The sequence below is a fragment of the Sus scrofa genome, chromosome 9 (assembly GCF_000003025.6).
Source record: "Sus scrofa isolate TJ Tabasco breed Duroc chromosome 9, Sscrofa11.1, whole genome shotgun sequence".
NCBI classification, from domain to species: Eukaryota; Metazoa; Chordata; class Mammalia; order Artiodactyla; family Suidae; genus Sus; species Sus scrofa.
The window spans coordinates 60,757,094-60,780,095 of NC_010451.4; the positions used below are offsets into that span (position 1 = coordinate 60,757,094).

The 23,002-nt window shown below is 41.0% G+C and overlaps 1 protein-coding gene across 3 annotated transcripts in view; it reads right to left on the reverse strand.

The window, feature by feature from the left end:
• NCAPD3 (non-SMC condensin II complex subunit D3) overlaps positions 1-23,002 on the reverse strand; it is a 73,492-nt gene that overhangs the window by 44,678 nt on the left and 5,812 nt on the right. The window contains exons 3-14 of one of the 3 annotated variants that reach the window (XM_021063172.1): positions 20,288-20,383; positions 19,712-19,874; positions 14,290-14,474; positions 13,550-13,717; positions 13,382-13,443; positions 12,837-12,924; positions 11,037-11,170; positions 9,736-9,808; positions 8,921-9,046; positions 8,526-8,787; positions 7,818-7,874; positions 7,500-7,589 (exon numbers count right to left, since the gene is read on the reverse strand). In XM_021063172.1, coding sequence (XP_020918831.1) covers positions 7,500-7,589; positions 7,818-7,874; positions 8,526-8,787; positions 8,921-9,046; positions 9,736-9,808; positions 11,037-11,170; positions 12,837-12,924; positions 13,382-13,443; positions 13,550-13,717; positions 14,290-14,474; positions 19,712-19,826 — 1,360 coding nt within the window. In that variant the 5' untranslated portion in view covers positions 19,827-19,874; positions 20,288-20,383. The remainder of the gene's footprint in view (positions 1-7,499; positions 7,590-7,817; positions 7,875-8,525; positions 8,788-8,920; positions 9,047-9,735; positions 9,809-11,036; positions 11,171-12,836; positions 12,925-13,381; positions 13,444-13,549; positions 13,718-14,289; positions 14,475-19,711; positions 19,875-20,287; positions 20,384-23,002) is intronic. The other 2 variants (XM_021063171.1, XM_021063170.1) reach the window with 2 other exon arrangements.

Sequence of the window (23,002 nt, forward strand, 5' to 3'; positions counted from 1 at the left end):
TCCAGATTAGGTCTGACATTTTGAACGAATTATTTAATCTTCTATTTTGCTTACTATAAATGAGAATATCTGAACTATCATGTTTTTAAAGACTACATAAGATAATACATAACCCTAGCTTTAAAACCTTTCAATCAACATTTCCTTGACATTATTAGAAGTTACTGAAGACTCCTATGAGCTTTTTTAATGTGGATTCTATCTTTTAATATGAATTAGAATTTTAAAATGAGAATTGTAAAAAGATTTAATAATATTTTAGGAGTTCCCAGTGTGGCTCAGCAGTAACAAACCCAACTAGTATCCATTAGGACACAGGTTTGATCTCTGGCCCCACTCAGTGGATTGAGGATCCCGTGTTGCTGTGAGCTGTGCTATGGGTCATAGATGCAGCTTGGGTCCAGCATTGCTATGGCTGTGGCATAGGCCAGCAGCTGCAGTTCCAGTTTGACCCCTAGCCTGGGAACGTCTATATGCTGTGGGGACAGCCCTAAAAAGACCAAAAAAAAAAAAATTAAAACATCAAGGCATATAACTTATAAACGGAGTATTTTTTAAATTGAAACACAACGACTTTCCAAAATTTTAATAATGTAGTAAAAAGAATGGCACTGATTAACTGAATAACATTTTTGCAAATTCTTTAATGTCTGGCTTAATAAAAGACAGCTGGATCCTCATCTATGCTTGTATCTGCTTTTGCTGGGACCTGTGCAAAACTCCAAATTATACTTGTGAGAAAATCAGAGGACAGGAGGTAAATGATGTCTTGATATTACTATGAAAACTGTACTGGGGGTCCCTATCGTGGAGCAGTGGTTAATGAATCCGACTAGGAACCATGAGGTTGTGGGTTTGATCCCTGGCCTTCCTCAGTGGGTTAAGGATCTGGTGTTGCCATGAGCTGTGGTGTAGGTCACAGACGCGGCTTGGATCCCTCGTTGCTGTGGCTCTGGCGTAGGCCATTGGCTACAGCTCTGATTAGAACCCTAGCCTGGCAACTTCCATATGCTGTGGGAGTGGCCATAGAAAAGGCAAAAAGACAAAAAACAAACAAAAGACAAACAAACAAAAAAACTGTATTAACTTCAAGAACCTGCTGAAGGAAGCTTAGGGACCCCAAACAGCACTTCACAACAGCCGAAGTACACAAGAACATTAAAAAATGAAACAGAACATGAGAAAACAATAGAGAAAAATTAATGAAATCAAAGTAGGTTTGTTGAAAAAGAGCAAAAAAATTTACATTTTGCTAGACCAAAAAAATAGGAGAAGATTCAAATTGCTAAAATCAGGAATGAACAAGGGAACATTACTGCCTACTTTACAGACAGAAAAAGATTAGGAACACTATGAACCATTTTATCTTAACAGATTAAGGAATCTAGATGAAATTTCTACAAAGATACAAACCAGGGAAACTGACCTCACAAAACAGACTAAATACACAATAACAAGTAAAGGGATTGAACTAGTAACCAAAACACTTTGACACAGGCACAAAAGGCCAAGACCAGAAGGCTTTAACATAGAGGTCTACCAAATGCTTCTTTCTTTTGTCTTTCTTTTTGCAGCAGCACCTGCTGCATATGGAAGTTCCCGGGCTTGGGGTCCAATTCGAGCTGCAACTGCTGGCCTATACCACAGCAGCACTGGATCCAAACCTCATCTTCGACCAAAGCCACAGTGATTGGTCAGGCCAGGGATTGAATCCACATCCTCACAGAGACAACGTTGGGTCCTTAACCCACTGAGCCGCAACAGGAACTCCAAGTCTACCAAATATTAACAAAAACACCAATGAAAAAAAAATGAATACTAATGCTTCATCAACTCTTTCAAATAACAGAATCTCTTCTATTTCACTTTCCATCTCCCTCTGAGAAACCAGTATTATCCTGAGTGCAAAACCAGACAAAACTTTATCTCAAGAAGAAAACAGACCAAAATACCTTGTGAATAGAGACATAAAATCCTCAGCAAAATATTAGTAAATTAAATCTAGCAAAATATGAAAAGGATTATACACCATGCTTTGGATTTATCCCAGGACATGGGAAAAATCACTCATTGTGATATGCCATTGTCAAGCAAAGGTCAATGGCCACATGATCATATCCACAGACACAGAAAAAACAGCTGCAAAATCCTATACCCTTTTACGATAAAAATACTCAACAAACTCAGAATAGAAGGAAACTTCCTCACACTGATAATGAACATCCTAAAAAAATCTCACAGCTGACATCACATGCAACGGTGAAAGACAAAAGCTTTTCCTTTAAGAACATAAGACAAGCAAGGCTGCTCTCCTACTTCTTTTCAACACCACTAGAGGACCTAGCCAGGAAAAACAGGCAAGAAAAAGAAAGGCATTCAGATTGGAAAAAACAAAACTCTATTCACAAACAACATGATCTGATATGCAGAAAATCTGAAGGAATCACATACACACAAAAATTTTTAAAGCTAGTAGCAAATTTATCAACGTCACAAGATACAAGCTCAATCATCAAAAATCAGTTGTAGGAATTCCCACTGTGGCATAGTGGGTTAAGAATCCGACTGAAGGCGTTCCCATTGTGGCTCAGTGGTTAACAAAATCCGACTAGGAACCATGAGGTTGCGGTTCGATCCCTGGCCTTGCTCAGCGGGTTAAGGATCCGGCATTGCTGTGAGCTGTGGTGTAGGTTGCAGACGTGGCTCAGATCCCGAGTTGCTGTGGCTGTGGCATAGGCTGGTGGCTACAGCTCCGATTGGACCCTTAGCCTGGGAACCTCCATATGCCGCGGGAGCAGCCCAGGAAATAGCAGAAAGACTGAAAAAAAAAAATAAAAATAAAAATAAAGAATCCGACTGTAGTGGCTTGGGTCACTGTGGAGGTGCAGGTTTGATTATCAGCCCAGCACAGTGAGTTAAAGAATACAGCTTTGCCATAGCTGTGGCTTGGATTCAATTCCTGGCCTGGAAACTTCCACATGCGGAAGGTGTGGGGAAAAAAAAAAAAAAAAATCAGTTGTAAAAACTAGCAATGATCAATTCAAAAATAAAATTAGGAAAGCAATTTCAGGAGTTCCTGTTGTGGCTCAGTCGGTTAAGAATCTGACTAGTGGAGTGCCCAACCATGGCTCAGTGGTTAATGAACCCGACTAGTATCCAATGAGGACTCAGGTTTGATCCCTGGCCTTGCTCAGTGGGTTAAGTAAGGATCCAGCGTTGCCATGAGCTGTGGTGTAGGTCGAAGACGCAGCTTGGATCCCATGCTGCTGTGGCTATGACGTGTTGTAGGCCAGCAAATAGCTCCCACTGGACCCCTAGTCTGGTAATCTCCACATGCTGCAAGTGCAGCCCTAAAGAGACCAAAGACAAAAAAACACACACAAATCTGACTAGTATCCATGAAGATGCAGGTTCGATCCCTGGCCTCACTCAGTGGGTTAAGGATCCAACGTTGCCACGAGTTGTGGCCCATGTTGCAGACGAGGCTCTGATTCAATCCATAGCCCGGGAACTTCTGTATACTGCAGGTGTGGCCTTAAAAAGAAGAAAAAAAGCAATGTCAGGAGTTCTTTTGTGGTGCAGTATGCTAAGCATCCAGCCTTATAACTTGTAACAGCTCAGGTTGCTGCTGTGGCTTGAGTTAGATCCCTGGCCCAGGAACTTCCACGTGCAATGGGTATAACCAAAAAAAAGGGGGGGGGAGAAGAAAGCAATTTCAGAAATTCTCCTGTGGTGCAGCAGGTTAAAGATGGTATTGCCACAGCTGTGGCACAAGGCACAACTGCAGGGTGGGTTTGAGCTGTGGCCCAGGAACTCCCACATGCCATGCAGCTAAAAAAGAAAAAGAAATTTCATCTATAATCACATCAAAAAGAATAAAATACTTAGGAATTAGTTTAAAGAGCAACAGTTATATGGTGAAAACTAAAAAACTTAAGGGAGACCTAAATAGAGAAAGGCACCATTTGTTCATGGACTGGAAAACTTAACAATTCTAAGATGGCAATACTGCCCATACTGACTAACAGATCAATCCCTATCAAAATCCAAGCTGGCTTTTTTGCAGAAACTGTTAGCCGAACCTAAAATCTATATAGAAATACAGGGGACACAGAATAGCCAAAACCATCTTGAAAAGTAAGCACAAGGATGCAGAGCCCACACTCTCCAATCTCAAAATTACCATAAAGCAATAGGAATCAATGCAGGGTGGTATCAGCACAATAACAATAATGGAACAGAAATAGAGGACAGAAAGAAGCTCACGTGGTGATGGTCAACTGAGTCTTGACAAGAGTGCCAAGAGCATTCAGAGTCGAAGAATCAGCCCTTTAAACAAAGGTGCTCTGTCAACTTGATATTCACAAGTGTACCACACACCATATACAAAAATTAACTCAAAACAAAGACCAGGAGTTCCTGCTGTGGTGCAGCTGAAACGAATCTGATTAGGAACCATGAGGTTGAGAGTTCGATCCCTGGCCTCGCTCAGTGGATTAAAGATCCAGCATTGCCTTGAGCTGTGGTATAGGTGGCAGACACGGTTCGGATCCTGCGCTGCTGTGACACAGGACAGCAGCTGTAGCTCTGATTCGACCCCTAGCCTGGGAACCTCCATATGCTGTGGGTGCGGCCCTTAAAAGAAAAACAAACAAACAAACAAACAAACAAACAAAAAAAAGACCAAAAAAGCTAAAACTATACAATACTTAGAAGAAAATGGAGGAGTAAATCTTTATGACCTGATTAGGGAATGGTTTCTTTTTTTTTTTTTTTTTTTGTCTTTTTTTTTGCTATTTCTTGGGCTGCTCCCGCGGCATATGGAGGTTCCCAGGCTAGGGGTTGAATCGGAGCTGTAGCCACCGGCCTACGCCAGAGCCACAGCAACGCGGGATCCGAGCCGCGTCTGCAACCTACACCACAGCTCACGGCAACGCCGGATCGTTAACCTACTGAGCAAGGGCAGGGACCGAACCCGCAACCTCATGGTTCCTAGTCGGATTCGTTAACCACTGCGCCACGACGGGAACTCCGGGAATGGTTTCTTAGCTATAATACCAAAAGCAAAAGCTAATAAAAGAGTGGACAGTTGGACTTCAAAATCAAAACATTTTATGTTTCAAAGAATACCATCAAGAAAGTGAAAAGGTAACTCACAGAATGAGCAGAAGATACATGCAAATCATATAATTTGATAAAGAACTTGGATGCAGAATATATAAAGAACTATTTCACCTCCAGAATAAGGAAATAAACAATGGACATTTGGGTTATTTCCAGTTTTGGCTCCTATGAATTATGCACTATGAATATTCTTGTACAAGTTTTGTGTACAATATGGTTTCATTCCTTGTGGGTGCAAGGAGTGAACTGCTAGATCATGTGGTATCTCCATGTCAAACATTTTGAAGAACTGCCAGACTGAACACATGAAATCTGGTCCATTCACACAACGGCCTAGGTTCAGCCATAAAAAAGGAATAGAGAACTGATACATGTTATAACACAGATGAACCCTGAAAATGTGTGTTAGATGAAGGAAGCTATCCACAAAAGGTCATATATTGTAGGACTCCACTTAAGTGGAGTGTCCAGAATAGGTGACCACAAAGACAGAGGTGGGGGGGGTGGACAGGGAGAATGAGGAGCAACTATTCATGGGCATGGGGTTTTTTAGCTAATGAAAATGTTCTGGAAGTTGATTATGGAATTTTATGAATACACTAAAAAACACTCAATTCACTACACTTTAAATTGGAGAATTTCATAAAATTGTGGATGATAACTCAAAAAAAAACAAAAAAAAACCCCACCACTAAATGTACTTGTTAGCACAGTGCCTGGCATGAAGTAACTATACACACTTTTGTATATATAATTTATGCCAATATAAGTCATTTTAGTTTATCAAAAATGAGATTGGAAGAGGGGCTCTTTATAATTTGGAAACATCATTAAATCAGTATAGCGTGATGGCATTCAGAAGCATCTGTGCGACAGTAAATCTGTAACTTGTTGAGATTGGAGTTAATGCAAACATTCAACATTTTTCCAGATTAAATTTCTTTACCCATTTTAGGAAATCTGTTTATAGGTATTGAGTTATTGCTCTGAATTTGAGCAATAGATGCTAATATCTAGCCATTTAAACATTATCATTTAGGCTACAATGGTCACCCATTATCCTCCTGGCATTTTACATGGGCCTCGGCACTTGTCGCACAACACTACGATTTTACAGACATACATTTGCCTTTCCCACTGCTCCTTAAGAGATGGAACCATGTCTTATTAGGGTCCCTACCTGCAATGCCCAGCACAGATTAGGAGGTACCACACACACATTTAGAGAATAAACTAATAAATTTCAATATATAATTTACCCCCTACACACATTTTTTTCTCTTTATCTTTTAAAGCCACTTCAATAAACATTAAGTCTATGGACCTGTTCACAGCCCTCTGTGAAAGACAGGAAAGGTATTAGCATCATAAGGGACAATCAGGAGGGGACACCTGCTGACTCCTATGTCTTGGGTCATGCAGCTATTTTGGAAGAGGGTTGACATGAGAATTCAGGCTGCCTCTCATTTCTAATATATTTTTTCCACTGCATTATGCTATGTCATAGTATAGATGAAAGAGGAACCCAGAAAACGGAAAGTGACTTTCACAAGACCATACAGCTCCACAGAAGCAGAATGTGAGAGCAGCTCCAGGCCTACCCACTACCTAGCCCAGGTTTGTCTCTTCCCTCCTGAATCATACAGACATTCACCATCCCAGATTATTCTGGGTTCAAGAAGTCACTGAAAGAGAACAGGCATTACTTGTGTTAAGAATCCTGTGCTGGATTCCACAGGAGAAAGGACCCCAGAACCACTCCACCTGATACATACGACCCATTAAAAAATGGCTCATACTGTTGGTAAAGAGAAAATTTAATCTAAATTCTGAACCGTCTTTTTCAGTGGAAGCTTGAACCCATGGTTCCCTACTATGTGTTCAAAATGGACTCTGGGATAGTTTAATCAGAGCCAAGATGCCATATGGAAAAAGTAATAAGGAATGAAAACCAGAAACAACAGTGGGTACTATAGTATTATTGTTCATCTTTTCCCCTATTCTGTGATGACTTTTCTCGAAACACAAATTTAATCTCTACTGCCCCTTCCCTAGTAACTGGTCCTTTCTGGTCAGCAAGCCAAGTTTGGAACAACCAACTTCAGTAAAGAGATAAAATATTTGCTGACATTCTCTTTGGAGTGCAGTGCATGACAAGTTAAATAAATGTAGCTTATTCTTTATTACGTACAGTGTAGTGCAAGGACATCAATTAAGGACATAAAATAGAAATAACTCCACTTTTAAGAGGAAAAAAAAGATTGTCCAATTCTTAAGGGTGAATTAGAAAAAAATTCCAAGGTTTGGGGCCCTACTTACAGCTGTCTAAAATCCAATAGTTATCACTCATCTGCGAGAGATAAAATCGGACTTACCGCTAGATCCAGCTGTTTCACCACTGTTGTCTATATTAATCACCTCTGAGCTTCCAGAAGGGTTAAGCGTCTTCTTCTGATAGGAAAAAGCTTAAAAATAATATATCTTAAAAAGGCTCAGTCAGTAGAAACTTGTTATACTTTTTAGTAACAGAAGCATGGTATATCACACATTTATTACATCATTATTCAAATGAATTTCAATTTCTTTGATGAAGAAAAAACATGCAGTATTAAAACAGGCAATATGGAGATAGAAAAAAACATTTAAATAAAAAGATATTAAATATCTGACAATATATCAACTCATTTCAATACCTGATGAATTTTTCAGTGAGGTGTCACGGTTGCTCTCTATTCCTGAAATAGTAGGACCTAAAAAGTAAGCAGAGGGAGAAAAAAGTCATGGTATCAAAATCCATACAAAAATATTTACAGAGAAATCAAAATCAAGATAATTAGGCCTGGAGTTCCCATTGTGGCTCACTGGGTTAAGGACCTGACATCATCTCCAGGAGGATGTGGGTTTGACCCCGGCCTCACTCAGTGGTTAAAGGATCCAGCATTGCCACAAGGTGCAGTGCAGGTTGCAGATGTGGCTCGGATCCACTGTTGCCATGGCTATGGCATACACCTCAGCTACAGCTCTGATTCAACCCCAAGTCCAAGAACTTCCATATGCCACAGGTGTGGCCATAAAAGAAAAATAAAAACAAAAACAAAAGATAATTAGGTCTGAAGACAGATTTTAAATGCTGAAAATTATTCACGTTCTCTTGGGTAGGCATGAAACTGGTTATTAGGCCTGATACAGCCAATAACCAAGGATGCAAAGTAATAGGTAATAGTGACAGTGGCCAACATTCTCAGTCCAAAGATATCAATATGTGAAATGCTTAAAAAGGCTTGCCTAAAAAGTCATTCGATAGTAAAACATACTGAAAGGGCCCCACGGGTCTTCACCTACCGTCCCGTATCTATTACTTCTAGACCAGCAGGGGTCAAGCTCTGTCTCACCGTGCTCACCATACTCACTATCAATCAGAAGCCCCAGGACGCTCTCTGATGTAGCTGTGGAAGAGAACTCCAGGCAATGTGCAAAACTGGACAGAGCCTTGCTGCGGACAGCCGGTGCCTTGTCCACACACCGGGCGAACAGGATCTCTTGCACCAAGAACTTATGCTTCAGGAACTTCTGATGCTCTGGGGGCAGAGTGCCTTCCACCTCTCGTTCAGGCAGCTCCAGAAGGGCCAAAGCAACATCAAGGGTGAATACTCGGCGTGAGGTCTGGTAAAGCAAAACCACACGCATCTCCATCAGAGATGAAGAAACAAAGCATCCCCGTGTCTTCAGATCGGACTCTCACTAGAAGGTCACTAGAAGGTCAGGAGCCAAGATTTTGTGCAGATGTAGCGCCTACCTTGGGATTACGTGAACATCCGTAAAACCAGGCAATGAAAGAAGCATATTCCGCACAAGGAAGCTTGTTGAGCAGCTGGACCAGGGACTGAGCTGCATAGGTCCGATACTCTGATTTATCAACTACCTGAAATACAGACACTAAGAAGCTGAGCAGCCAGTACCCCCAGCACAGGATGACTGAAACACACGGAGAAGCACAGGGTGGTGAGTGGCAGGGGCACCTGGCTCCACGATAGATGTTGAATGTGGACACGTTATAAAAACAACTGACAAATTCTATGTCTCAGACCCCTTTGAAAACTAGCCTCAGCAATACAAATTGAGCACCTAATTCCAAAGAGATTATGGACCCCCTGGTTCCAAAGAGTTCCAGTGAAGAATTAGCTGTCCAAACTATTATACAAATTTAAGAGAGAATCATAGAAATTTGAACACTGACTGAATATTGGGTGATCTTAAGGAATTATTGTGAATTTCTTAGTGTGTTAATATTTTGTGGTTACATTTTTAATGAATTCTTATCCTTTATAGAGTGACACATGAAATATTTATGTCTGAAACGATATGATGAATTTTGCTTCACCAGTGTACAAATGTGCTGAGGGAGTCATACCTTATATAAAACCACAGAAAATGGTGTTCATCACTCTATTTCTTTATACATTTGAAATTTTCCAAAATAAAAACTTCTTCTCCCCCATCAAAGAATAGTATCTACGGGGAACATCTAGTGAATATACTAAATAAAACTAGTATATTCCCAAGAACACACATATACAGGTATTTATATACTCTTATGAAAGCAAACAGTACCTTGACACAGATGTGCTGGAGTAAGATACGAAGGACTGGGAATATACCTTCTTTTAGTTCATCCACAAGTGAACTTTAAAAAAAAGAAACACAGCCACTGGTTACAAATATATCTATAATTACAACAAGATAGCAATGTTCCTTGAATCTGTTCTCAAAAATAGAGAAACTTCTACACTTTAGAAATCCAAACTACAAAAAAGAATCTATCCCCCCGCCCCCTACATTGCCAGCAGTGTTTTAGTACATGAAGAATAGAGACAAAAAGTCACAGTAGAACCCCAGTCACCATGCCCCAGGAGGCCAGTCCGTCTGCTAGCTGTGCAAGGGGAGAGCCAGTCTGGGAGGGGCAAGGTTGCAGTCCTCCAGCCATCTCTGGACTATTACACAGGTCATGTTAAGGCTGAAATATAACCCTTTGGGGTAAATGATAGACTGAGACACAGTACCACCTTGTGGAAGCTCAGTGAAATGCATTTCTAACAGTACGTCCAAACTTTGATCCCAAAGAAACTATTATAACGCCCAGGTTTGACCCATTTTTAATGTTAAGTTTACCTGTACCATCATAGAAACATTAATGCAATTTGTGACAGTGTGAGCTCATGAGGAGCTAAAAGTCAACATTTCTACTTAAAACATCCTAGTTATCTTATGTTAAAAACAAAACAAAACAAAACATTGGCTCAAGGATCAGATGGCAGCCTGTACCTCGATTTCAGCATTCACACCTCACACCTCCAGTGACATCACGTACTGTGCCTCCTCCAGCCCCCCACACACTCTCACACGCACTTTACCATTCCTTCCCACCACTCCCACGTTGCTGCTGAATAGCCAGTAACAGAGGGGAGGAAAAGCCAATGACATTGCAAACGTGTCTTCCCTGATAAAGCTGAGACACGGGACCTTCTAGGTAGAGCTAAGTGATTCCTGAGGAAAGAATTTGTCTATCATTATCACTAAGGAAGTTAAAGAAGAAAAAAAAAAAAAGTAGCAAGAAACAAAAGGGAAGAGACTCAGGAGAGAGAAAGAGAAAAAGAAAAGGAGGGGCAGACTTGAAGTGGTCAATACTGAGGCCACTCTCAGGACTCAGAGCTGATCTCTGGGGCGGGCACATGAACTGCAGATTCCTCATCTGGCCAACAATACCCAAGGCTGCATGAAGCAGGTGAGCTGCCAAGTGCTTTATTTTGAACCCCAACCAGCCCAGACATCTGGTGTCAGAAATGTGGGTTAGGACAGGGCTCAGAGGACTGAGGGAGAGTGAGACAGAGAAAGGTCCCAGATATGCGCTTCACCTGATAAACTGGACTGCCAGGTTTCTACCATTGATGACTGTAGGAGTGATGGTGAGGGGTGCGTGATGGGAGCCTTCACCCACTTCCAACATTAATATCAAATAGAGCATTTGATGGAAGACACATCTGATGACCTAGAAGAGAAAAAGAAAATTCAATTTAAGACATGGAAGAGAATCCCAGGTCTCAGAGATGGTGACACAGACAGAACCATTTCAAGTGTCTCAAGCTCAATGATGTTGACACGGGTTTTAGCTGAACTCCAAGGATGTGCTACCTGGACAATGACCAGGTACCAATGTGTGCGAGATGTAGACTGTGTGAGACGTTGCCTTCAGGTAACAATAGGGATTCCAGGCAGCATCTCTGCCTGCCCCTCAAACTCCAGCCCAGGAATTAGGTTCCACAGAGAATTAGTTGTAACTTATAAAGGGCAAAGAATGCTACGAATACTCCTTGGAGAAAGGGAGAAGATGAGGATTCTACACCTATATTTCACTTGAGGCTTACGAAATAACTTCTGATATACTATCCTGCATAATTTACCCAACTAGTTAACTCATCTATCCAGCAAAGAAAACATTTACTGGAAACCAAACATGTGGCAGGCATTATTGGATCCGACCATGCTTACTCTGAAACCTCTCAAGTCTATGAAGCAAGGCATTTCCATTTTATACACAATAGCATTATTATCTCCACTTTATACATAATAAAAGACTCCCAAGGTAAGCTGTTCTAAGTCAGTCATTAAAGGTCAGGCTACAACCAATATCTCCCAACACCAGGCCAACACTTTCACAATGAAAACACTATATCCTTAGAGACCTGGCAGCCTGAAAGGCCTCGTCTTCTAAAATGTTCAAAAGGGCACCGGAATTAAAAGCTTTACTGTGAATGCTATCACATTCGCATTTCAAACACAGAGAAGTGACAAGATATAATGACTAAAAACAGGGGATGTTTTCTAGACAGCAGGGATTGTGCTGAGGCAGTCTTCCCTGTAGGCCTCCTAACAAATCCACAAGGAAGGGAAGCCTTCTGTCCTCTTTGTCCAGATGAGAAAAGTGAGGCCTCAGGTGGAAGAACTCTCACAAGGACACAGCCAGTGAGCCGTGGGGCCCAAGCCTGGACAGGGATGTACAGAGTCAAGTGCCCAGGATCATCTTCTCCACACGTCACTGCCCCTGGAGTATCACAGCCACCAGAGGCCCAGGACCTTGGTCTGTCACTTTTTTTGGGGGGGTGGGGGGCAAACTCCTGCTTCATTACCAAGATCCAGGTTTAGTAACACGTCAGCACTTGACAAGCCCTAACTGCAGTGTCTAGAGCTATGGGGCCCTCTAAGCTCATAGGGCAAAGCCATACATGGATGCTCACTGGGAGCCTGCCTGTAGGATTGGGCACTGAAACACAAACCCAAACAGAAGTATGGGCAGCCAGGAAATGTGAGAGCTCTGTGACTGTCTACTTGCCCCCTCAGAAAAGTTTGGTGATGCTGCTGTAAAAGCCATGCTCTGTTCAGGGGCTTATCTGCTCCTCCACCCTGTTCACACTGGAACCACTCCCTGCGCCTTCAGCCAACGAGAACTTCCTGTGGTCACCATGCACTATGATACAGGTCTGGAATGAACCACAGGCAACAAGTAACAGTGATGCTTCCATTATATAAACGTCCTCAGGTCAGGAGAATGACCAGTAAGTTAACATGGTATCACATCAACTGCTTCCAGCATTCTCCATCATATGACTGCATGCTTTCAATTCAGCCAGTACCTTGTTGGGCCCTGCCTCCTTTACCTTATCTCCTTCTCCATGAAATGGGGAGCACATCAAGTACAATCCATGATAGGCCAGCTCTGGTATGTACTTCGCTTGGTTAGGGTTTCTAAAGAAAAAAGGCAGTAGTTAATGGATATGGTTTCACTTGGAATACTTCCTAACCCTATAAGCCATATTTAAATGAATAAGTACAGAGTTCCCGTCGTGGCGCAGTGGTTAACGAATCTGACTAGGAACCATGAGGTTGCAGGTTCGGTCCCTGCCCTTGCTCAGTGGGTTAACGATCTGGCATTGCCATGAGCTGTGGTGTAGGTTGCAGACGCGGCTCAGATCCTGCGTTGCTTTGGCTCTGGCGTAGGCTGGTGGCTACAGCTCCGATTAGACCCCTAGCCTGGGAACCTCCATATGCCGTGGGAGCAGCCCAAGAAATAGCAAAAAGACAAAAGAAAAAAAAAATAAAAAATAAATGAATAAGTTCTACCTGTGTGCCATTTACACTTCTGCTGGAACAAAACTTACTGTACCATATTTAAATCTTATCATTAGAAGATTTAATGGCTCACCTGGCTTGTGTAACGTGAAATTCGCGAGGAACTGGTTCAAGATTAGTTAATGCAACAAACACCTGGAAAACAGGTACCAAGAAAACGCCTGGTTTTTCCCACTCTTCAAGTATCAGCCATGGCCTACACCCTTTGACCTTGCCCACGGTTCTTGGAATTCTCACCTACCTCTATACAATTCTGTACACATTGTGGCTTTTCTTTCAGGGAGAACCTGGGTAGAAGCCTTAAAAAGTTCTTCAAAAGGTCAAAGATGGCATTTCGAATTTGACAAAGGTCCCAAGCAGAAAAAAAAATACTCTCTTCATCCTCTTGTTCTTCAATAATTTCATCCATCTAGATTATGAAGAAATGTACAACTGACTATGCAGTACTGCCTATTACTCTGTCCCATGGTTTTCCATTTCCCCAAATAAAGGCCAGTGAAACTCCAGGTCCCTTACTGCTCTAGGTCTCCACTGTAACAATGGTCAGTCACTGGACTAGACAAAAGCCACAAGTTTCTAGTTCCATATTTTCCTGTCAGTGAAAATTCTTATGATTCTGACATCAGTAAACTTCTACTGCCCTTCTGTCACACAAGAATTTGGAATTAACACTATTCTATTATGTAGGATGTAAGTCCTCAGGATACTTCGACCACTGCCTCTAATGTTGGTAAGATAATGTGGCAAACACATCTGTTAGCCTGTGGTGAGACATACCTGGGAATGAGGCTGGGGGGAGGTGATGGGGATGTTGGGGAGGTAGCAAGGGCTAAGAAATACATGAGGCAACCCAAAGTCCTACCAGATGTTAGGGCTTTGGATATCATGACCCCTGGAGCCTGAACATAATGTGAAGTTAATTCGTAAATAAGTCAGTCACATGTTGGTACAGATATGCTTCGCTACTCCTCTCCTTCTTACCTCCAAAGACTCCTTCCTGAGCGGCCTTCCTCTCTTCTTATTCCCCCTTGGATTGGCCTGAGAGTTCTTCGGTTGTTCTTTCTTTCTTTTCTGGCTCAAGCTGGATTCCTGAGGCCAGCTCTTCTTTAGAATCTGAACACATTTGTCAAACATCACTGGGTGGAATACTTGATTGGCCACACTGCCTATTTATTTGTAACGAATAAAGAGGAAGCAAGGGTAGATTTAATCACCTTGAAATAGGTCTCTTAACAACAATGAAAAATTAAAAAGCAAAAACAGGCTTTTCCTTAACTGTGAATAACAATGAACCTTTAGCAAAAGAGTTCTATTCAACTTGAGCCCTAAGCAGTGAGCAATAGGGCTCATCATAAATAATGAGATTTCCTTATCTGGCCATAAGGGAGTAACTTGTTTTATACTTTTCCTTCCTGCTATAACTATACGACTGGACGAAAATTTGTAAAATAACCATTTTAAGACATAGCTCAAGAGAGCCTAGCTACTTAATCCCTGAGAAAAGGCACTGGATTCCAGCAAGCTAAATTGACCCATTTGTGTTTGGAGGTAGTGTCCAGACAATAGCAGAACAGTGAACCCAAACACATTCTGATGGTCTTACTAAGCTGGAATACAGGGGTCATAGAGTCAGGGAAGTGGGGTAGCTGGAATTTTGAAGCAGAGCACTGGAAACGAGGAAGCCATGTGGAGAAAGCACTGCAAAAGTCTGCACGAGTCTGACCTTTAGCTATGACATTTGGGGTGAAATCCACGATGGCAGACAAAGAAAATTGTCAAGGACGTGGGAAATAGACTGTTTTCAGAATGCACACAACCCTGGCCAGCCAGAGTGACCTGGAACATTCACTAGAAACTCAAGAGAAATACACTTAACAGCAGGGCCAAACCAGTTCCAGAGTAAAGGCTTACCTCTGCTCCAACAAGGCTTTCAAACAAGCCTCCAAAGGACCAAGTTAATCTACCAACAGCTGCCTATCAAAACATACTTCAACAGTATTTAAAGAAAAAAACAAAGTCAAGACACGCAACAACCTCACATTCAAAATGTACAGCATCCAATAAAAATGTACTGGGCATCCAGAGAGAGGAAAACATGCCTCAAGGTGAGAAGAGAATCGTCATTAGAAACAATCCAAGAAATGCCAGAGAGAATGGAGCAAGCAGGGAAGAACTTTATGGTAGACAGCTTAAACAAAGAGAAAAGAAAATGTTTAAAGAATCAAATGCAACTTGTTGATCTGAAAACAAAAACTTCACCAGATGAGCTCAATAGTGGATAAGATGCTACAGAAACAAAGGCACATAAACTTTAGGAAACAGCAGAAGCACAGAAACAAAATAATTAATAAAGGCTCAGGGACCTGTGGGAGAACATCGAGAAACCTAACATACAAGTAATTGGAATTCCCCTCCCCCCAAAAAAGAGAAGAAAACATCTGAAGGAACAATAACTGTAAAATTTCCAAATTTGTTAAAAGCTATAAATTCATAGGCCTGAGAAGCTCAAGGAAACAAACCATGACAAACACAAAGGAAATCACACCTAAGGATAGATAATCTGATTAAATTAAATAGAGAAAATCTTCAAAGTAGTCAAACCAAAAGAAAAAAAAAACCCACAAAATATACAGAGGAACAATGGTAAGTCATGCAGACTTCTCTCAGAAATGAGCTAAATCAGAAAAACAATGAAATAACACCCTAAACGCAATGAAAGAAAAAAACCTCCTAGAATTCTATATTTAGCAAAAACATTCTTACAGGTGAAATAAAGATACTTTCATGGAATCAAAGTCCTAGAGCATAGATGGTCAACAGACGTGCAGCACAAGAAGAATTGAAGAAAGTTCTTCAGGCCAAAAAAGAAAATTATATGAGATGAAATCTTTTAAACAGAGAAGATTTTTATTTTCTAAAAAAACATTTAAGTGATAATTTCAAGAAAAAAATGTGAAGAATACATTGTGTACTTTATGACATGTAGAAATTAAATGTTTAACTGCAACAGCACAAAGAGAGGAGAAAGGAAAGCATGCTGTCTTAAGGTTTTATATTATAAGTTAGTAGTGGGAGTTCCCACTGTGGGGCAGGAGAAACAAACCTGACTAGTATCCATGAAGATGTGGATTGGATCCCTGGCCTCACTCAGTGGGTTAAGGATCTGGCGTTTCTGTGAGCTGTGGTGTAGGTCGTAGACACAGCTCAGATCTGACATTGCTGTGGCTGTGGTATAGGCCAGCAGCTATGGCTTTGATTCGACCCCTAGCCTGGGAACCTCCATATGCTGTGGGTGTGGCCCCCAAAAGACCAAAAAGCAAACAAAAAAATTGATGGAATTTGAAGGAGAAATGCACGAATTAGCAATTATACCTGAACAACCCCAGCAACCAACTTGGCTTTCACAGAACAGAGATTCCCCCAAAGGCAGAATACATATTCTGTTCAAGTGCAAATACAAGACTCACAAAATCAGACTTTGCACGGGGCCATTAAAAAAAAAACAAAAACAAAAAAAACCTCAGTAATTTTAAAGTATTGTAATCAACAAAGTATGTGTTCTGATCTCAACATAAAATAGCAAGCAATGACAAGATTTCAGGAAAGTGCTCAAATATTTGGAAATTAAAATACACTTCAGAGGTATAAGAAGAAATCACAAGAAAAATCAGAAAACTGCTTTAGCCTGAATAATAATGAACAGATCATCAAAATCTGTGGGGATATGGAGTTTCCATCGTGGCTCAGTGGTTAACAAACCCGACTAGTATCCATGAGGACACAGGTTCAATCCCTGGCCTCGCTAAGTGGGTTAAGGATCTGGCATTGCCATGAGCTGTGATGTAGGTCACAGAGACATGGCTCAGTTCCCCTGCATTGCTGCGGCTCTAGTGTAGGCTGGCACCTACAGCTCCGATTCAACTCCTAGCCTGGGAACCTCCATATGCTGCTGGTTTAGCCCTAAAAGACAAAAAGACAAAAAAAAAAAAAAAAAAAAAAATCTGTGGGGATGCAGATAAAGCAGAACATAGAGGAAAATTTATACACTATATATGTTCTTTGCATGTGAGAACAAAGATCTAAGCATTTACCAAAAGAAGTTACAAAAGAAGTTAGAATAAGAACAGACAAAACCCTAAATAAGGCAATAAAAAAGACCAAAAATCACTGAAACAGAAAATGGACGCACAATAGAGTATAATCAATCACAGCAAAAGTGAGTTCTTTAAAATGACTAAGTCATCAACAAACTCTAATAAAGAGGGAAAAAATGCAAATTACCAACATCAGGTATGAAAGAGGACCTATCACTACAGATTCTATAAACAAAAAATTTCCTTCAACCAAAACTCCAGGTCCAGACAGCTTCTCTAGCAAATTCTGACGAACATTTAAGAAGAAAAATAACCAATTCTTCACAAACTTCCAAGATACAGAAGAGGCAAGAAATCTACCCAACTCATTCTCAAGAGACTAGTACTGCCCTGAAATCCAAACCAGACAAACGCATCAAAAAAAAAAAAAAAAAAATCCCTTATTAATATAGATGCAAAAATCTTTCAGATTATACTATACTACTAGAATGAAGAAAAAAAACCAATGATCACCACATAGATGAAGAAAAGCAACAACAAAATCTAATAACCATTCACAGTAAATACCCAAAAAACTAGGATCAAGGCCATCCTCAAAACACCCTCTGCAGGCATCAAACTTAACGGCCAAAGACTCAAAGCTTTCCTCCTGAGATCCAGGAGAAGACAAGATGTTCACCTCCCCACTTGTACTCAACAGTGGACTGGAGGTCCCAACCAAAGCGACTAGGCAAGAAAAAGAAACAAAAGGCACCCAGACTGGAAAGGAAGAAGGAAAGTTATGTCTATTCACAGATGACATAATCTTATATACAGAAAAATCCTACTGGAACCAGAAAATGAATTCAGTAAAGTAGAGGATACAAAATCAACAATCAAAAACCATAGCCAAGACACGGAAACAACTTAAATGCCCATCGACAGAGAAATGGATAAAGAAGATGAAGTACATGTATACAATGGAATATTACTCAGCCATAAAAAAGAATGAAATAATGCCATTTGCAGCAATATGGATGGACCTAGAGACTAACATATTAAATGAAGTCAGAAAGAGAAAAACAAATAACATATGATATCGTTCATGTGTGGAATCTAAAATATGACAGAAGGAGTTCCTGTTGTGGCTCAGCAGGTTAAGAACCTAACTAGTAGTCATGGGGATACGAGTTGATCTCTGGCCTTGCTCAGCGTAAGGATCCAGTGTTACCACGAGCTGTGGCATAGGTCACAGATGCAGCTTGGATCCCATGTGGCTGTGGCATAGGCCGGGAGCTGCAACTCTGACTCAACTCCTAGCCTGGGAACTTCCATATGCTGCAGGTGTGGCCCTTTAAAAAAAAAAGCAAAAAATAAATAAAATAAGACACAAATGGGAGGTCCCACTGTGAGACAGTGGGTTAAGAATCCCAACTGCAACAGTTTGGTCACCATGAAGGTGCAGGTTTGATCCCCAGCCCAGTGCAACAGGTTAAAGGATCCAGTGCTGTCACAGCTGCAGCAGAGGTCACATTCAAGGCTCAGATTCAACCCCTGGCCTGGGAACTTCCATATACCACAGGTGTGGCCTTAAAAAAATAAACTAGGACACAAATGAACCTATCTAAGAACCAGAAACAGATTCACAGATACAGGGAATAGACTTGTGGTTGTGGTAGAAGGTGTAGAAGAGGGAGGATTGGGAGTTTGGGGTTAGCAGATGTAAACTAATATGTATAGAATGGAGTGCCCTCTCCTTCCTCTGCACCCTACCCCCACTGCCCTAGGGACTCTGTCAGGGCTCCCACCTAAATGTGCTGCCCATGAAGGAAGTGGGGCAGCGTCGCAGACAGACTCCTCCCCTGTGCTTCCTTTGTCAACATTATTAGCTATCTTCACACCTTCTGGGTGAGAACTGTCCCACCTACTGTCCACACCCATATGGGGCAGACAACAGTGGACAACCCCCTTACCCCCTGGCACTTTTCTCAGCCTGGACAGGGAGTCAGAAGGCAGGGCAACATCAGAATGGTACACTGGGTAGGGTGAGTAGGAGTGGGGCTCCTGGAGCTCAGAAACATCCCCTTCCAGCCTTACCCCTCTTGGACTGTTTGTTTTAGGTTACAGACCCAGCATAATAATAGCAGAAAACACATTTACAAAAAAACAGGAGACATTTGTAACATGCCCTGTTGTATCACAGATTCACTGTCATCAAGCCTTAAAACAACTCCATTTCAGCAGTGAGGAAACAAAAGTGTAAGAGTTCAAGACAATGTAGACAAATTAAAAATTAAGAAGCCTGTCCTATCATACCAAAACACACATACCTGGTACTTCCAGCAGCAGAAAATAAAGCGCAGCAGCATGAAGGCCAAATTTCCGCTGCTTCACATTGACATTTTTCTTATGGACTTTCTGAACAAAGTGATAGAACACAGCCATCAGCGCCTTGTGGGAAATGTTGTTCTCTGCAAAGAAGGTCCAAATGCTCTGGAGGAGAGGTAAACGATAAGAGCCAATAATGAGAGAAATGGAAAATGTATTACCTGATTTTTCTAAGTACTTAGCGTTTTATAAAAAAGAAGGAATAAACCATCTGGCTCCTAATTATAAATGTTTGCCATCTTGAAGTGAGCTAAAACAGAAAATTAGAAATATACTGTTCAAAATTACAAAGATAAGCAATTACAGAAGGAACTTTAATTAAAGTTTCAAAAAATTTTTGGGTAAGTCTGAAGCATACAGGTTTCTGAAATTACTATACCTAAAAGCTACACTAAGACTTTGGGGCCATTCTTTATTAGTGATGACTCAGACAAGTTACCCCTCCATCTATGTTAAATGTACCCAAATTCATTTATCACTCAAACTACTAACTGAAATTAGAAATTAGAGCAACTTACTCAAATCTATGGGCAATGGGAGCTGAAAAGGAAAGGCGTGAAAGTTTCTCCCTCAATGGATTTCAGAAGCAGCCCAGGTACACAAGAAAATAAACCCTAGAGCATAAACCACAATTTTATTAATTATTATTTATTTATTTTTGCCATGGAATGCAAATGAGCTTAATATGGGATCTCAGTTCCCAGACCAGAGTTTTCACCCCAGGCCCACAGCAGTGAAAGTGCCAAATCCTAACCACTAGACCACCAGGGAACTCCCAAAATTTCATTACCTTTGTCACAATTCCATGCTTTCTCTTATTAAAGATGTGAAAAGTAAATAGGTTACTTCTCTAACCAAACATAACAGGAACTAAATATGGTATATTCTGGGCTACCTTAAAAAAGCATAAGCCCACAATAGTTCAAAAAAATCAGACCTTGTACATCCTGCTTCCCTGAAAAGAAAGACAGGGAAAACCCTCCTCTCTGATTCACCATGAAACTTCCAGAATAAATGTTATATCCTCATTCCCAACACCACTTCAGCTCCACTCCACTCACCTCCAACTGTGACCCCGGAGAACCCAGTCACCTCTGCAGCATTTCACACCTGATAAAGGCTAAGCTCACAAAACTCCATTAACTCTACCTCAAAAAATGTCCCTAGTTTTCAGCCCTCCTTCCCAATTTCCACAACCATAACCCGAGACCATGCTATAACACTCATTAAAAAAAAAACAAAAAACAAAACAAAACAAAAAAAACAGATGTGCAAAATACAGGTGCCTGTTGAACAACATGGGGTGGAGCTGAAGGTCCTTGTGTAACTTATGGTCTGCTCCCTGCATATAAACCTCCTCCACATCCATGTTTCTTCATGTGAGTTCTTCACAGACTCAATCAACTGGGGTCATGCTATCCTGCAGCTACTACTGAAAAAAGTCTACACCTAAGTGGACTCATGAAGTTTAAATATGTTGTTCAAGGCATAACATACTCAGGGAGCTCAGTGTGTGTACAGTGCTTCCCACTTCAGTCCCTCTTCGGTCAAAAACACTTGCCTCAAACGGATCTCTTCATGTTCCTTTGTCGACGGCTCATTAGAAGCTCTTCCTCTGAGAGCTGGATGTGAAGACTGAGCAAGTTAACAGGCGTACACTACTTAGATCTGAGTCTTGCAAACAACGAAGACCCTGTAACACTCTAGAACCCCACAGCGCACCCTGCTTACAGCTCAGTTCCATGTACCCTTGCCCTGCCCCCATCCCATCAGTCTCACTGCAGGTCCCCACTACAGTGACCCTTCCGTGGGATGCCCTAGGACCCTTGTTACTGCAGTCAACATTCTCCCCATTTGTGTTCTCCCAGCTAGCTACTTTCTTTCTGGGACCTTTCCAATCTCACCAGGCTCCTTTTCTCATGCTTCTGTGAGATGGCATCGAACATGTCCTAGAGCAGTTTTTACAAAACAGACTCCGGTGGCCCAGTGCTTCTCCACACCTGCAGACATGGTTGCTGGACATGCGCATAAACGAGTTTTGGTTTTTGGCCAGTGTAAAGCGAGTGAGTGCTCCAAAAGCCAGTGCTCAATTCTCCCCTCCCCCCCCCAGGTGTAGGTTACCACCATATTATCTTCCAAGGTACTTCATGTGCTACTCAGTGTTAAGCTTATGAATGGTTCACTGGATGATTTAAGCTTTGAACGGCTATGTGAAAGTTTTAACTGAAACATTTTTTTGTTAATTTAAAATTTTCATAGACACTTATTAATTAAAAAAAGTCAAAAACCACATGTTCATCTCAACAGATGCAGAAAAAGCATGTGACAAAGTCCAACATCCATTCATGATAAAAACTCTTACCAAAGTGGGTATAGAAGAAACATACCTTAGCATAATAAAAACCATTTATGACTAACCCACAGCAAATATAATACTCAATGGAGAAAAGCTGAAAGCCTTCCCACTAAAATCTGGAATAAGACAAGGATGCCCACTCTCACCCTCTTATTCAACATAGTACTGGAAGTCCTAGCCACAGCAATCAGACAAACAAAAGAAATAAAAGGTATCCAAATTTGAAAAGAGGTAAAACTGTCACTGTATGCAGATGACATGATACTATATATAAAAAACCCTAAGGAGACAACCTAAAAACTACTAGAACTGATCAACAAATTCAGCAAAGTAGCAGAATATAGGATTAACATTCAGAAATCAGTCACATTTCTGTATACTAACAGTAAAATATTAGAAAAGAAATACAAAAATACCTTTTAAAATTGCACCCCAAAAAATCAAATAACTGGGAATAAACCTGATCAAGGAGAACTATAAAACATTCATCAAGGAAATTAAAGAGGATTCAAAGAAATGGAAAAATATTCCATGCTCCTGGGTTGGAAAAGTTAATATTGTAAAAATGGCCATACTACTCAAAGCAATCTACAGATTCAATGCAATCCCTATCAAATTACCCATGACATTTTCCACAGAACTAGAACAAACCATCCAAAAATTTATATGGAACTACAAAAGACCCAGTATTGCCAAAGCAATCCTGAGGAACAAAAACCAAGCAGAAGGCATCACTCTCCCAGACTTTAGACAATATTATAAAGCCACAGTCACCAAGACAGTGTGGTACTGATACCAAGACAGACAGACGGACAAATGGAACAGAATAGAGAACTCAGAAATAAACCCAGACACCTACCAGTCAATTAATTTTTGA